At 52.9% G+C, this 16,027-nt stretch overlaps 1 protein-coding gene across 1 annotated transcript in view; it reads right to left on the bottom strand.

Moving 5' to 3' along the window:
• ABR (ABR activator of RhoGEF and GTPase) overlaps window positions 1-16,027 on the bottom strand; it is a 184,278-nt gene that overhangs the window by 27,502 nt on the left and 140,749 nt on the right. Inside the window, exon 16 of the mRNA XM_007937423.2 lies at window positions 15,602-15,733. Coding sequence (XP_007935614.1) covers window positions 15,602-15,733 — 132 coding nt within the window. The remainder of the gene's footprint in view (window positions 1-15,601; window positions 15,734-16,027) is intronic.

Raw genomic sequence — 16,027 nt, 5'->3', positions numbered from 1 at the left:
ACCAAAAAAACCCAAGAATAGATTCTGCTGCCAGGGCCAGAGGTGCCCTGCCACCAAAAGGGCAATCAGTCACTTTCTGTGCTGGACGCCTTGGGACATAAAAAGAACTTGTTCTGGATCTGCAAGTTAGCGAATGCTACCCAAGAGTGAAAGGTAACAAACTGTGCAAGGTAACAATACAAGTTAGAGGATGGTGTTTAGAGAAAAGAGAAAGGTCTGAACCCCACATGGTCAGGGCACACAAACCCAGCCACATCCAGGATGGCGCACCATGGCAGAACCAGGCAAACGGTAGGAGGGAAGCCCAAGTTTTCCTAGTGCCAATCATGGGCCAGGTCCCACACAAGGGGCTTTCTAACACCGCATTGCACTGATGCCTCACAACTTTTATGAAGTTGGTATTACTGTGCATTTTACAGTTGCAATAAGTGGGGCTCAGGAAGGTAAAGTCCTTGCTCTAGGTCATATGGCTGGGGAGTGGCAGGTCTCCTTCGCTTACAACTACTGTGACTCTCTGAAGGTGTGTATGGTTTTTGGATTTTGGAAAAAAGACTGGGTCAGGACATTTCTTAGTTGATCGCCAGGGCGGCCAGATAAGTCAGGGGTAGAGATCAGCTCTTAGCATCCAGAATGCTCCTGTTTGGTATTCACCAGCAAACAGATCTCAGGGCTTTACATGAGAGCACTCAGAGTAGTTGTTTTTTTTTTTTTTTTTTTTGCTTTTTGAGAAAGAGGTAGTTTCACTGCAGAAATAGCCAAGAACTGGTCACGGTAATTGTTGTCGTTAGCTGCCAAGTTGCCGCCCCCCCAACTTAGAACAGCTCCATGCACATGGGATGCAACACTCCCCACTCCTGAGCCATCTTCCTGATCCACTGAGGATCAGCCCATTGTGATCCCGGGGTTTTCACTGGCTAAGTTTTGGGAGCAGATCATCAGTCCTTTCTTTCTAGTGCATCTTAGTCTGGAAGCTTCACTGAAACCTGTTCAGCATCATAGCAACACACAGGCCTCCAGTGACGACAGGTGGGGGCTGTGCGTGAGGCGTACTGGTCAGGAATCAAACCTGGATCTGCTCCATGGAAGGTGAGAATTCTACCATTGAACTATCACTGCCCCCGCTCATAATGGCTGTCCTTTACTCAGCGTTTATACTATACAAAGAGTGCCGCGCTAAACCTGTAAGTGAATAAATCACTGAATCCTCCCACAACCTTATCAAGTAAGGACCCGAACTCCCATTTTACCATTGAGGAAGTCATTTTACTTTGAGAAGTTGAACAACAACTTGTTCAAGGTCACGTAGCTCCTAAGCAGCTGGCAGGACATGAACCGAGGTCTAGCTAGCCCCAAAGCCCATAGCCCTTCCCACTTTGATATCCCAGTGTGCACTGCCTTCTGCTTCCCTGGTGGAGACAGGGCCCTGGGGCTGCAGCCAGGGCCTGGGCCAGCCTCCCCCTTCCAGGGCTCCACACTCTGCACCTGCTTCTGCACAGTGACACAGGGCCGGTCACAGGCTCTTCAGCTGGGCTGCTAATACCCCACAGAGCCTCTTCACAGCTTCAGTGGAAGCTGCCGAGAGTCGCTGCAGCTAACCCAGGGCCGAGCCACCACAGTTTCCCAGGACCCGAGGGGGAGGGGGAAACACTGACAGACACTGAGACACTGACAGACCTGTTCCCCTTGCTTGGCTAGGGCCTGAGCCACCTCTCCTGACCGGTCCTTCACCTGTCTCTCCCAGGGCACCTAGGTGCCACCTCCAAAGAATCTCCTTCTTGCCCCATGAGGGACCAGCCAGCTCCCTCACCATGGCTGCTGTACAACCCAACTTCCTCCAAGAAGCTTCACTCATTCCTTCATTTTCTTCACCCATTCATTTCATTCAAGAAGCACTGACTGAGGGCCTGGCTCTGAGCCTGATCCTGGGGTAGGGGCTGATGAATCACAGAGATGAATCCAAACTCTGTGCTTGACAAAGCTGACAGCCCAAGACAGGAGACGAGATGTGGACTTAAACACCTCTTAACAGGAGGCAGAAAGTTCACTCATGCATTTGACACGTCAACTGTGCACCTACGATGCACCACACTGAGATGAACAAAGCATCATCTTTGTCCTGAAGAAACCCACAGTCTTATGCCCTAGAACAGCACAAAGTACTGAGAAACTTTAGAGGAAGAACGGAAATGTTCTAGCTGGAGGGAATCAGGAAGGACCCGTAGGGAAGGAGGGGTTGGCATGGGGCCCCCTCAGGGCCATGAGGAAAGGCCATCACCCCAGCTGGACCCCATCTTTGTTCTATATCCCTTCAGCAAATGGGCACTTGGCTGGTTGTGTAACTGGCTGGTAAGGTGCCATTGTAATTGCTCACACGTTCACTTGCTGCAGACACACGTCCCACGCTTGGCACCAGCTGGTTAACTCCAGAACGGGCCCCATGCTGGCTTTCTAAGGTTCTATTTCCTCAGCTGGGTCACTGTCACAGGGTGCAGTTTGAGGAAACGCTGTGCAAGGTGCCCCAATTCCCCGCCTGGTAGGTGGGAGAAGGGGGGCAGATCCTGTTCCCCAAACCCTATACTTGTCTGTCTTGGGAACCCCAGGCTCAACATTTGTCTGGGTAAAGCAAGCTTTGATTGGAGAAAAGATGGCCAACTGGTCTCCATGGTGACATAAGCGCCTTACCAGATGGGGAGCTGAGTTGGGAGGCTCTTCCCTTGAGCTGCTCATCTTTCGCTTCCTCCCCATGGACAGGGGGCTCTCACCAGGGACAGCACAGATTTGCCTCCTCTTCCCCAAGCCTGACTCACTCTTTCCAGAATCAATGGTCTAGGAGCAAGGCGTGGGAGGGCTCGTGCAAGACAGAAGTTCCTCAAAAGCAGCAGTCTGAGTTCTGCTCCTTCTGGCCCCCTGGACACCCATCCTCGTTTCTGCTGGCCAGGCTAGGCCCAGGCTTCCCAGCCACCCAGGAAGCTCCTTCCCCGCTTTGTCCTATCTGTCTAGCTTTTCTGTTCAGCCACACCTGGCAGCTCCAGCCCTGACGACAGGCAAGGGCCCCCCTCTCTGGATAAACAGCCTAGGCGGTAAGGCCCACACGAACAGATGTCACTGCCTTTGGAATGAAAAACATTCCTAGTGGACTGTCCCATCCTCCCTCATCAACTCCCCAGGCTCTCTGCCAAAGGAATGAGAAGGGCCGGACACTGGGGAGATGCCCTCGGGAGGGGGCACGCCACGCAGCACGGCTGTGATTGAGGTAAGATAGGTTGAAGTGATCAGCAGTGGTATTGCTGAGAAAAAAAAGGTCAACAGAGAATAATACACAGCCTGAGACGTGTGGGCGGGAGAGGAAGAGATGGCCACCAGTGCTGCCTTGGTGACTGTGGGGGTGGGGACAGCTTCCAGTAGAATTATCCAGCCTGTGAACAGGAGAAGAAGGATGAGGAGGAAGACAGGATCTTTCTCAGAACCCTGGGATGCTGCTGCCACTTCTCTGGAGTGACCACCTTTTCCTCACTGGAATGACTTGCATCTTCCCCCTCAGCCTAGGCTAGAACCCTGATCCCTGGGTCCCTGTTCTCTAGCTCAAATGCCTCTCTCTAAGCCATGCAAGGGTGTTTCTGAGCAGCCAGCTGGACCATGATGACAGGCACCCCAGCAAAGACCAGCTGGGAGCGAGGGGGAAGGAAAGGCCCAACAGGCCACCCAAGAGTCTTGGTGTTGGAGCTGGAAGCTCAAGAGGAGCCTGGGAGGAGGCTGAAGATGAAGAGCTAAGAGCACTCCTTTTGGGTTCCAGAGGAGAACAGTAGGGGTGGGGCCTGAAGGGGCAGAGCTGGGGGCAGAGCCTCAGCCTGTGAGGGTAGGAAGGAAGCCTAGGGGCAATCACTGCTTCAAGACGGGCATGGGAGTCAGCCTTCAAGGGACGTGAGGAGGGAGACGCCAGAGCCCAGGGCCCGCGCAGAGAGTTGGGGGAGGGTGGTACATCGCAGGGAGAACTATGGGAAGATGGGGCCAGGGGATGGGACCATCCTCTAATGTTAATGGCACCGTAGTCCCTGCATTCCTGCACATCTAGGATTGGAAGGGCAGAGGCTTGGTTCTCAGTTTCACAGAGGCAGAAATTAAGACTCATTTGTTTGTTTTTCTGTCTGTCCATCCAGTACTGTCTGAATATCTGCTAAGTTCCAGGCCTGCATTAAACCTAGAAAGGGGTACTTTGCTCAGGGTCACTAAGTAGCCAGCCAGCATCAGAGCTGAGCCTGTTGTTTGTTGTAAAGTGCTGTCGAGTCAGCTCTGGCTTCAGTGACTACGTACAACAGAACGAAACACTGCCTGGTCCCGCGGCGCCTCACAATCCCTGCTATGCTCAAGACCACTGTCGCAGCCACTCAGTCAATCCATCTCGTTGAGGGCCTTCCCCTTTTTCACTGTCCTAGGAGCTACATTTTCACTCATTCATTCATTCACTATTGAATGAATACCCACTGTGTGGCAGGCAGAGAAGTGCTTGAAGAGCTCACAGTCTCCAACACAGCACTTGGCCAAATGGACCCCTCTTCACATTCAGCACTGACCTGCCCCTCCAAGAAGATGACCAGTCAGCAATCAGCGGTCCTTTTAGGCAGTCCAGGCCTGAGTCCCCAGACCTCCCCTGAGGGCTGGTCCCTGACTGCTAAATTGCTATGCGTGGGCTGGCAGCTCTCTGAACTCTTGCACCTCAACTCTTTTTAGATAAGAAGCTACTGGTGGCTGAAGACTGATGTCCAGTGTTGGGGGTCCCAAGGTGGGTTCCAGGTTTAAGATATGCATGATGTTAGGAAAAGGGCCCCTTCAGCCAGCATGAAGAGCAAGTCACTACACAGCCCAGATAGAGACTGTTCGTGCTACACAGCTACCTTCCCACGCCTCAAAGACCTGCACTGGCTCCCAGGGCAGTACAAAGTAAGTGCTATTTCATACATGGCTTCTCTGTCTACTCAGCCTGACCACCTCAGGCTGGGTGTCTCGGGTGGATGCCTGGCAGTACGAGGTGGATGGGAGAGGCTGAAAGAGCCCAAGAGCTTGCCCACTGCAGAGAAAATGTCCTGACAGCATGTCCCTGGCAGCCTTGAGTAATTCTCACGGCACGTTTGGTCACGGAGCAAAGGGTGGAAAATCCACTTGAGCCATTGGGAACATCTTGCTTGCCTAAAACAAACCCACCCAGGGACAGAGTGAACAGAGCACCCACCACACATCCATCTGTTCCTTCCAGTCTCCAGGACACAAGTCATGGCCAGGACCAATGCCTGGATCCCCCTGGCCACTTGTCTGCTCCTTGTCACAGTCAGTGGGCTCAGCCCTCAGGGGGTGTGTTCTTAACACATGGGGCCTCCTAGGCCACATGTTGAAGCATAACCACTTTAGACAGGAGGCTTTGAAGCCCAAAAGTAGGTCAGGGTCTGCGGGGCCTCCATGTTCTTTTATCTTTATTAAGCAACTTCCTTTCACCCAACCCTGAGCTCCAAGGATGTGGGAGCCACGCAGCCTGGCCACTGGTGAACTCGACGGCTTACTTTCTCTCTCTCGGCTCAGTTTCTACAGCTGTCAGATCAGGAGTGTGGGCCAGACAAATAGTCCTCACCTCCCCCACCCCCACCCCAAACTGAGGACCCCCTTTGCTTTTTCAAATGATATCTAGGTCCAAGTCTCTCCATCACCAATGAGACAGAAGCAGAAGTGCTTTGGCTGAAGTGGGGTGATGGGGCCCTTCCTAATTGCTCACACTTCCTTATCCACTGCCCCCTTGGGGGTTCTTGAAGTCTCTCTCAGCAATATCCACACTCTGCAGGGCAGATCTGAAGCCCTGGGTCCCCTTTCAAGGGGACAGACTAGAGTGGTGATGGGCCTTGTCCTTAAGTTCTGTGAGTGGGTTCTGAGCTGCTCCAACACACGGTTCTTACAAAAACCACTGCTCTTCACCATGGCATTGGCCCTTGGGTTGGGGAGGTGCAGAGGCCAAGGCAATTAGGGGCTTTTAAGGAAACTGCTGGGTCAGGGTCCTCAATCTAAAACTCATGTCTCACCTCCACTTCTCTCTCTGCTCTGGGAAAACTCCAGGCCCTGGGTTTGCCAGCTGCGGGTTCCTCTCAGTGGCCTTTATAACAAGATAACACTTATTTCATCCAGTCAGCCAGGCTGGTGTTTCTGGGTCACCTTGGCTCTGAAGTCACTCTGGGGTCTGACCTGAAGCCAGTGCAGCTCAGCTCTTACCTTCAAGGGCATGAGCACGTTGAGGCCAGTCCTCCTGTCCCCCACCCATGGGATACAGGTTGGGTCTGTGGTTAGACCCTCATTCTCAGCTGCCACCACCACCCACAGGCTTGCTGTACTTAAAGTGCCCCTGTATCGGCATTCACACCAAGCCGCAGCCTTCATTCAGGGAGTTCCCTGACAATTCTGCCAAGTCCTCTTCTCAAAAGCTTTGAAAATTAGTCTGAGTGAGACCACCCTAGGGACTGGTTTTTCGGATTCCTAGGGCAAGTTACCCACCTCCACCTGCAGGGAGATTCGCCTCTTACTGAGTGTGTGCTGTACGCTTTATCTCCATGAACTCATTTGTTGCCCACACAGGCTAGTAAGGATGAGCTCAGAGAGGTCATCTGAGGTCACCCCACTAGAAAATAGTGGAGCTGGGACAAAACCCAGGGCTTCTGCCTCCAAGTCTGAGAGCCTTCTAATCTCCAGCTATGGAGGACAGCACCCCTCTTTTGGTTTATGGAGAGGCCGAGTGCTGTCAGGGCCTTAACGGCTCAGTTCCCAAAGTCCCCTCTGTCAGCTCATCTCTTCTTCTTGTTGCCCAACCTTGGAGGCAGGCCTAGGGGAGTGGGCACCCAGCCTGCCTCCCCATAGGGGAGGGGAGAGAGGGAGACTCAAGCTCCATCTGCTTCTTATTGAAGGCTTCCTGTCTCCAGAAGCCCCTAGGCAGGGTCCAGGCGCCCCCAAATCAGGAACACCTGGGAGAGAGAGGAGGCTAAGCAGGGGTAGGAGGAGGAGAGGTTTGTAGGACAGGTTCAGAAAACCCTTCGGACAGGGGAGCTGGTGCTGTCCTAAGATCCTGCCCTGGCTTTTCCCCAGCTGAGGACAGGCTTGCTGCAGCATGCTCTGCAAGTGTAATGGAGGTGTCCAGACCTGCCTTGAAGAGGGACAGCAGCTGGGGTGCTGGAGAACAAATGGGTCTGAACAGCTGGGTGGGGTGGGGTTGGAGCAGAACAATGGCTCCAGTCACCAGGGCTGTTGGGAGGAGTGTGGGGCACGGAGCAGAACCAGTCCCGCTGCACAACATCCCCCAGCCCATGTGCCTCCGGGACTGGCACGGTGGTATTGATGGTGGCAAAGGGAAGAACCCCACATGGGTCTGGGTAGGCAGCAGGGATAGGAAACATGAAATCTGGAGGCAGATGCTGCCTCTGGGCATGTATCAGGGCCAGGATGGGGACAGGGAAGGGGCCTATCTTCTAGAGGAAAGACTGGAAAACATCCCCAGCCTTGGCCACATCAGAGTCCAGAGAAGAAGCTGCTGAGGGCTGTGAGGTGTGCGAGGCAAGGGACTAAGGGAAGGCAAGAAAGGGAAAAGCTCTCTGATCAGTCCTCCAGCCAAGGGTCTCCCAGCGGCCACTCTACCCTCCATCTCAGCAAAACAAGGCTTCGTCCAGGGTCCAGGGTCCAGGGTCCAGGGTCCAGGGTCCAGGGTCCAGGGTCCAGGGTCCAGAGTCCAGGGGCCCAACCATGGCCAGTGTGTTCCATAAACCAGGGCCTGAAGGGCTATGTTAATGTCCCTCTGTCAGAGGACTCACCTGGCCCAGGGAGGGCCCAGGTGCTCTCCTAGTACAGTCCTCCAAGCTGTAAGGACTAGAGTGGGCCAAAGCCGGAAGGGGCTCTGGGTCAACTAGGCTGGTGCCCCAGAGCCCATGCTCCCAGGGCAGCAGAGCTGGCACATTCAACCCTTGGGCAGAGTCAAATAGGGACAACAGACCCCCTCAGGGTCCAGATGGAGGGAACTGGGGTGGGGAGCTGCTGCCTCCTGTCCCAGCAGGCTCCTGACCCATGCACACTCCAAGTCCCCTCCTGCTCTGCAAAGTAATTGAAACCAGAAGCAGTTACCAGGCTGACAAAGGCCCCTTGTTTCCAGATCCTCATTCACTCTGTGCTCTGGGCCTGGGCGGGGCTGCACCAAGCCAAGCTAAGAATTACTCCAAGGAGGAATGCTGGTCGGGGGGTCAGAGCAATCCCTTCTGCAGGCCGCCAGGCGGGAAACCTCGGCCCCAACCTTGACTTCTCTGCCTACTCTGAGGTCAGTACATCAAAGCGAGGTCTGATGCCATCAGGTTAAGAAAACAGATGCTACCAACAGTCAGCCAGAGGCCCAACCACAGAGGGCCGCTCTCAAGTGACAGCCTCTTGGGGAGGGGGCTTCTTGACCAGCTATACCCAGAATCCCTGCAGGAAGGTAGAAGGGACAGGATACCTGGATCTGCCAACTTGGGACACAAGGCTGGCCATCACCATCGGCCAAATACTAGCTTTGCCAGGCCCTATTCCAAAGGCTTTACATACTTCCACATTCAGTTCTCACTTGAGCTCATTTTAAACAGTGGCTTAGAGAGGTCAAGTAACTCACCTTGTTCTCACAACTAATGAGCTGAGGGAGAGAGACTCTGACCTCCAGATCCGTCTATCCTCAAAGTCCCTTCAACACTGGCCAAAAGATCAAAATTCTCTTCTGCTTCCTCTACTAGACGGTGCAGCGTGGTTCATTCTTGCTATCCACAGCACAGTGCCTGCCACTTAGAGGGTCTCAATAAAAACAAGGGAATAAAGACATCCGGGAGCATGAATGGACACATCTCAGCTCTGACCAGCTCTCTCAGGTACATTCCTTCCTTCCAGCCTGTTAACCTGCCAGTGATGGAGGCAGAGTGGGAATACCTATCCCCATTTAACAGATGAGGAAACCGAGTCCCCAAGAGGTCAAGAGACCAGGACCTGGGGTTTTGGACTCAGCCCAGTGTTCTTCCTACAGCAGTCAGGTCAACCACCCTCAACATATCCAGACCACTGTCCAAGGAGAGGACCAACAGGACCTCTGAGGAAAGAAGAGCCAAGAAGCCAGAATACCTAACCTGGGGGAGAGTAGGCCAGAGGATGGTCTTACTGTTTTCTTCAACCATAAGAGGCTAGGGTCTTGCTCTAAGGTCACGGGCCCTGCTCTCTTGTTACAGCTGGAGGGGGATGAACACATCAGAGGAAAAGCCCAGGGTCAGGGGGAGGAGGAGCCAGTGAAATCTCCTCGTCCAGAGATCAGGCTCTTTCTTGTTCTCACCTGAAAGAAAGAGGGTCTAGATTTTGTCGAATTTGCCAATCTGGGCTCCGAGGACTCTCCCCGTCCCAAAGGCAGGGGGCTGCCCTTATGACCTCCTTCTGAGTATCATTTATAACAGTCTTGACCTCTCACAAGCTTCCAAAGGGCCAGGTCCAGAGGTCAAAGAAAGTATCCTCCCTTTTCCCCTTGGGACACAGGCTCCAAATTTTGGGTGGAGAGGAGGCACCCCATCAGGCCTGAACCTTCCCATCAGAGGCAAGGCGCAATTGGCCATCCCAGGTATAGGTCAACTGAAGCTTCCTTCTTGGTCTGGAACCCTGCCCCTTTCCCACTCCCGGGTCTTAGGACACCCCTGGCAGGCTCATGGGAAAGTGAAGCTGTCTTTCACCCAGGAGAGGAGAGCTCAGGGAGACTCTTTGTCCCCTGGCTCGTGGCTGAACTGGGAAACGGGGGAGCAGGGCACAGAGGACTCCTCCAGCTGAAGTAGCTCCTTGGTCTCGAAGCCCTTTCCAGTCTAAGTGGCAGGAACTGAGCTGTGGGCCCTCAGGGAGAGCTCTGCCTTTGGTCCAGCCAGTCAACAAGGGCTAGACCTGGGAACACGCTAATCAGCCAGGGGCTAGGTTCTAATTGGGGACAGCACATCTGGAGCCCGGGAGTGGAATGGTTGGAAATGGACTGGGACAAACAAAAGGGAGTCCCAGGGGGCCAGGAGGCTGAGGAGACTGCATGGGGAGCCCCACGGGCTGAGCTATTACCTGTGTGTGGGGGGGAGGGGCAGCAAGGAAGAGGTGAGCCTGGATGCAGAACCTGGGGGCAATTTTCCTTGTGCTCTGGGGAAGAAAGGGAGGATTCTTGATCCCAGAGGAGGAGAAATGGACCAGGCTGGGGAGTCTTCTGCTCAATTTGCAGTGACAAAGGACAAGACCCCTGAGAGCCACAGACAGACTCATTTGCCCAGTAACTGAGCAAGCGTGACCAGCCTGAGTTGGGAACATGAATTTTGAGCCTCTGCTCAGCCACTAATGAACTTTGTCACCATGGCCATGTCACTCACCCTTTCTGGTCTTACTTTCCTCTCTGCAAGAACAGGATTGAATTAAATGTCCTCTAGGGAGCTCTGGTGGCACAGTGGATAAGCCATTTGCTGCTAATCAGAAGGTCAGTGGTTCAGACCACCAGCTGCTCCAAGGGAAGAAGACGGGGCAATCTACTTCCGTAAAGATTTACAGCCTCGGAAACCCAATGGGGGTTGCTATGAGTCGAACCAGACTCGATGGCAGCTGAGTGGGGTTTTTTAGTTTGAGGATCATTTCTGGAGTCCCTGTGCAGTGCGAACGGTTAAGCTGCTAACCAAAAGGTTAGCCTCCAAAGAAAGGCTTGGTGACCAGCTTCTGAAAGGGTCCAGCCACAGAAACCCCATGGAGCACAGTTCTACTCTGAACACATGGGGTCGCCATGAGGCAGAATCAACTTGATGGCATCTTTTTTTCCCTCTTCTTCTTTTAGGATCCCTTGTGGCTCAATTTTCCTCTTGCTTGTGTGGCTCAAAACCCCTCCTGCCTGGGCTCTCTGCTCTGGGCAGGCTGGGCTCCTTCATTTCCTGGGTCACACACCCTGAACATTACAGCCTCCCTACCCCTGGCTCTGGTAGCATAGTGCTTAAGGCACTTGACTGCTAACCAGAAGGCTGGCAGTTCAAACCCACCAGCCACTCCTTGGAAGGAAGGTTGGGCATTCCTACTTCCGTAGTGATACTGCCTCGGAAACCCAAGGAGGGGTCGCTATGAGTCGGGGCCAACTCGATAGCAAAATAACAATAACAACCCCTGGCTAGGCTGGTTCTGCTCCCCGATGCTGCCTGCTCCTTTCTGCTGATCCAGAGCCTGCCTACCTCTACAGAATAACACAGAACCTTATAATGGGCAATTGATGTGTTGGCCATTATAGTTAAATAAAGTAATTTTAATAATATATCCAAAAAAGGTAATTATAAAGACTATATACAGCCCAAGCAGGGGAGGGGGGCTTATAGTAATAATAAAAAATATATACCCTATGATTAAAACCATATTAACAATGTGTACACCTGAGGAAGGGAAACAGCACAGAGAAAATGGCTGTTTCAGGAGTGGGAGTCAGGGTGGGTTGTGATTATTTTTCAAGTTGCTTTACTATTTCTGCAATTTTCTTTCTACTATAAACAGCCCTTTGGAATTTAAAACATCTAGTTCTCTCAAACCCTTCTCATTCCACCTCCTCCTTGAAGCCTCCCTAATGCCAGCCCGTGAGGACCTAGCCTTATTTGATTCCTATAGCACAAGTTTCTACCATACTATTCAGAAAACACAGAAGACAGCAGAGTTTCTAGAGAGGGCAGGGCATGGGCTCTGGAGGTCGTCACCAGCCCTGGTTCACTGGCTTTCCTGGTCCCTGGCTGTTGGCCCCAGGCAAGTTACTGGACCCCTCAGAGCCGCAGCTTTCTCATCTGTAAAACAGTGACAGCATTCCTACCCCGTAGGGCACTGGGAAGAACCCCTGAGATAACAGAGCTAGCATTTAGCACAAGGTGGGGTTCCTATCTGCTCTCTGACGTTATCATTATCACTACCGTGGCTTACAGCTGCTGTTAGTTGCCACTGAGTTGGCTCTGACTCATCACTGCCCGTGTCCAACAGAGTGAAATGCTGCCCTGTATGTGCCCGAGTCCTTGGCTGTAGCCACTGTGTATGCTGAGTGCCTTTCAGCCCTAGACCGAACAATACTCTGATGTGATCCTCTTTCCCTGCTCTCTTGCACAAAGGATTTTCATCAGCTAATTTTCAGGAGCTCTGGCAGTGTGCCTAAGGCATTTGACTGCTAACCAGAAGGCTGGTAGTTCAAACCCACCAGCCACTCCTTGGAAGGAAGACTGGGCAATCTATTTCTGTAGTGATACCACCTCGGAAACTCAAAGAGGGGTCGCTATGAGTTGGATCCAACTCAACAGCAGTGGGTTTAGGGATAATTTTCAGAAGTAGATTGTCAGGGCTTTCTTCCTAGTCTCTCTCAGGCTAGACACTCCACTGAAACCAGTTTACCATAGGTGACCCTGCTGGTATTTGAAATACCAGTGGAACAGCTTCCAGCATCACAGCAATACACAAGCCACCACAGTACAGCCAAACTGAATAAGGACTTGGCATATCAATACAGTATACAATATGTATGTGGTGTAATACACTTGTCTTTCCAAACTGACAGTCAACTTGAGGTCAGGACCTTGCACCTCTTGGAACGGTTAGTCCCGTGATGGACACACCTGGTCCCTCTCCCCTTGCTCTCTTGCACACATGCTCATTTTGCTTCCCTCCAGGTATACCAGGTGGACATGACCCTGCTCAAGTAATAAGACTCAACAGAGGAAGCCTGACATTCACCTTATGCTGTAGTGTGGGACACTGAGGCAGAACATCACCCCAGCTCCTTCTGCAGGCCACCAGCCATGCCAGGGCCTTCTGCCCAGGCTAGGAGACTCCTGGTAAGAGACCTGGGGCATGGTACAGAGGAGAGAGTACTGGCCTTGCCTGCACATTGTCAGCAGGGCCCCCATGGCTAAGGTAGTTCCCCTCTAAGTGCCCCAGTGTCCTCACCTGTAAAATGGGGAGGACACAAGTGCCATTTTCTTTGCAGGGCTATTACATGAGACAATGTCTGGGGATGGCCTTCCAAGTACACAAATGCTGGCTGGACACCCATGGTGGTGGTTTGCACTGTGTCTGTCACTAAATGCTGTCCTTGTCCACCCCACTCCATTCCAGAGATCGCCTTCCCCCACTGCCACACCAGGCAAACCCAGAGAAGCAGATTCACTGCAGGAGCAAATGCCAGAAGCTTAGGAAACAGGTTCTCTGGATGGCCTGTGTGGGACAGCTGAGAGAGGAGAGAGGGCAACAGATGGGGTCTTCTCCCCCCGTCTGTCCTTCAGGCCACCAGAACATCCCCAAGGCCTGGGCTCCTAGCACAGGGCCGCCTTCCGCTCCTCCCTCGGCACCTGCAGAAGAGCAACAGGACTGAGTGCCAGAAGCTGGTGCCAATCCCCTTCTGTGTCCACGTGGTAGGAAGGAAGGTGGAAGAGAGCTGTGGGAACAGACCATTCCATTGCTCAGTGGGACCTAGTCACGTGGGAACTGCTTAGTGCAGGCCCTCCCTGCAGCCTGGCCATCCTGAGTGGCTCTCAGGGCAGTTACAGGGTGAATAAGACTTTATCAGAACCCCCCCCCCCAATATGCCCCTAGATGGGACACACAGGAAGGCTGGTAGATGGTGCTGTGGCGGAGAGCAAGGGGCAGTGCATTTGGGGACCTGAGTCCTGGGAGAACCTCAAAGCCTCCCAGAGGCCTCTGACAGAACTGCCCGCTCCCAGGCCCAGGTCAACTGGCAGCAGGAAGGTTTGTGTTTCTTTTAATATCAACTTGCAGGCATTTCACATTGCCTGAGAAGCTTAAACACAAAAATGTTTTCCTTACCAGACTGTGCTTTCTGCTCTGCCAAACATAACCTGGCTTCCTCCCCTTCCCCCACCGCCTCCATCTGCTCCTGTCTCTAGGATGGGATGATTTATGGTATTCTTCCGCTGTGTGGCTGGCCAGTGAGAAGCAGGGGAGCAACAGAGCTGACGTCTAGGTGGGGAGAACAACGGCTCCTGCAATCAGGACTCCAGAGGGCTCTGGGGCCAAGTACCCACTGAGCTAGCTGCCCTGGACACCCTTTCTAACTCTTTCCATTCCAAAGCCACCAAATAGGACAGGTAGTGTGGCAGCCGGTCATGTCTCGTGGCTGGGAGTATCTGGGACAGTCTGGGTCCCAGTCCAGAACCCTCTCCTGCCTAACCTTCTGCCCATCCCAGATGTGGCAATGGGGCTCCCATCCCTATAGAAAGTAGGTTTCAGGGACTGAATTTAGACAGCTCTTTCTCATCAGCCCCCACTTCCTAAATAATGAAGGACTGGCTTCTGGTTACCTAGCAACACTGTCTCCCTGGCGACAGTGCTGAGGAGCAAGGTACAGGTCTCATAGCGTCAGGAAGGGGCGTGCTCAGTAATGTGGAGTGATGTGAGGCAGATGGCCAAAGGGTGCCATTCTCCCTATTCAAACACTGGAGCTTGAGACAGGTGTGGAGAGTGAGAGGTCCAGAGGCATCCCCAAAGGGTAATGCCATCAATACCTGTTAAGAGCCAGATAGCAAAAAGCAGCCTCAACAATGCATCAGAAGATTAACATTTTCTGTGAAAGATCATTGTTCAGACCCTTTTTGTAGACAGGGCAATTGTAGCCACACCCAGATCACCCCTGGGACGATTGCTAAGCCCAGAGCTCCTAATGCCTGGGGCTCAATACCCAGTCCAGGCCAGGTTTTACTTTTCTTGATTTTTGGGTCACTGAATCCACTCCCAAACCAGGCCACTCGTGTCATAAACATGAGGCCACATGAGGTGCCAGATAGGAGCGTGGCTGGCTCCATGCCCAATGCCACTCACCCCCAGGCCTGTGTGCTCTCGATGGGTAACTGAATAGCAGCCATCTTCAAAACTAGAAGTATGTTCCAGGGATGGAGGCTGCAAAGAAGGCCCTTTATTTCACATCCATTTGCACACAAAACACAGTTGAGGCATATATGCTCTTAACCAGAGGACCTGCCTCTGCAATATCCAGACAGGCCACCCTAACCCAGATAATTCCCAGCACAGATGAGTAAGGCCCAGTGCAACCCTCACAGCAAGCCAGAGACCAGCTCCCCAGCGTCCCAGCTGGATTCTAACCCATTCCAGATGAATGGCAGAGGCCTGTGCCTCATTCCTCCTCCCACGCCTATGATAGACATTGCTAATCAAATCCAGCACTTTTCTCTCCTGCTCATGGATACAGCCTCAGAATCCTCAACACAGTGTTCAAGAAACGTCACCCATCATCCACACATGTGAGAACAAAGGGAGCTGCCATCCCTCCAGTCCATCCTGTGGGAGTGTGGCTAAGCCACCTGAGTCAGGCATGGAAGCCTGGGACCAGGCATGTGTGTCCAGCAGAAGAGGACCACCATCTTGGGGAACTTTTCTCACACCAGCTTTCAACTGAAGTCACAAGGGGTCAAGCACCATTTTCGAAGCAGATGGGTGACACCAAGGAAGGACTCTTTCTCAACTGGCACCACCTCCTAGCAGCTCCCCCAGCTTCCCCTTGGTGCTCGGGCTGCACCTGGACCCTCACCTGGATCTGCCCTTTGCCCATGATTTTGTCCACAATCTCATTGTTGTCCTTGTTGACCTTGGTCTTGTCATAGCACTTCTCATAGCACAGGATCCTCAGAGACTGAGAGCCCTCGAGTTCAATCTCAAACTCCTGCAGAAAGATGGAGACAAAGGGCCCTGAATTTCTGAGGCTGGGAGACATGGCTTCCTGAGAGGTGTGGACTTTCTGCAGGGGCAGGGTAAGAAGGGCACGTAAGGATGAGCTGCGAGACAAGGAGGAACTTCCACATTTCCTCGAGTTCTCCAAGGTCTCCCATCACTGATGAACTGCAGTTTGGGAGCCTGAGTTGAGATGATGTCTGCTCCCAGTCAATATGAATACTGTCATCAGAAGCCAGATGAGTGGAAGACACAGGGGTTAAAGGGACCAGGCTGGCCCTACCAG

The sequence above is a fragment of the Orycteropus afer genome, unplaced genomic scaffold (assembly GCF_000298275.1).
Source record: "Orycteropus afer afer isolate SDZICR_OR568_19922 unplaced genomic scaffold, OryAfe1.0 scaffold00042, whole genome shotgun sequence".
NCBI classification, from domain to species: domain Eukaryota; kingdom Metazoa; phylum Chordata; class Mammalia; order Tubulidentata; family Orycteropodidae; genus Orycteropus; species Orycteropus afer.
This window is presented reverse-complemented; position numbering and strand designations above follow the sequence as displayed.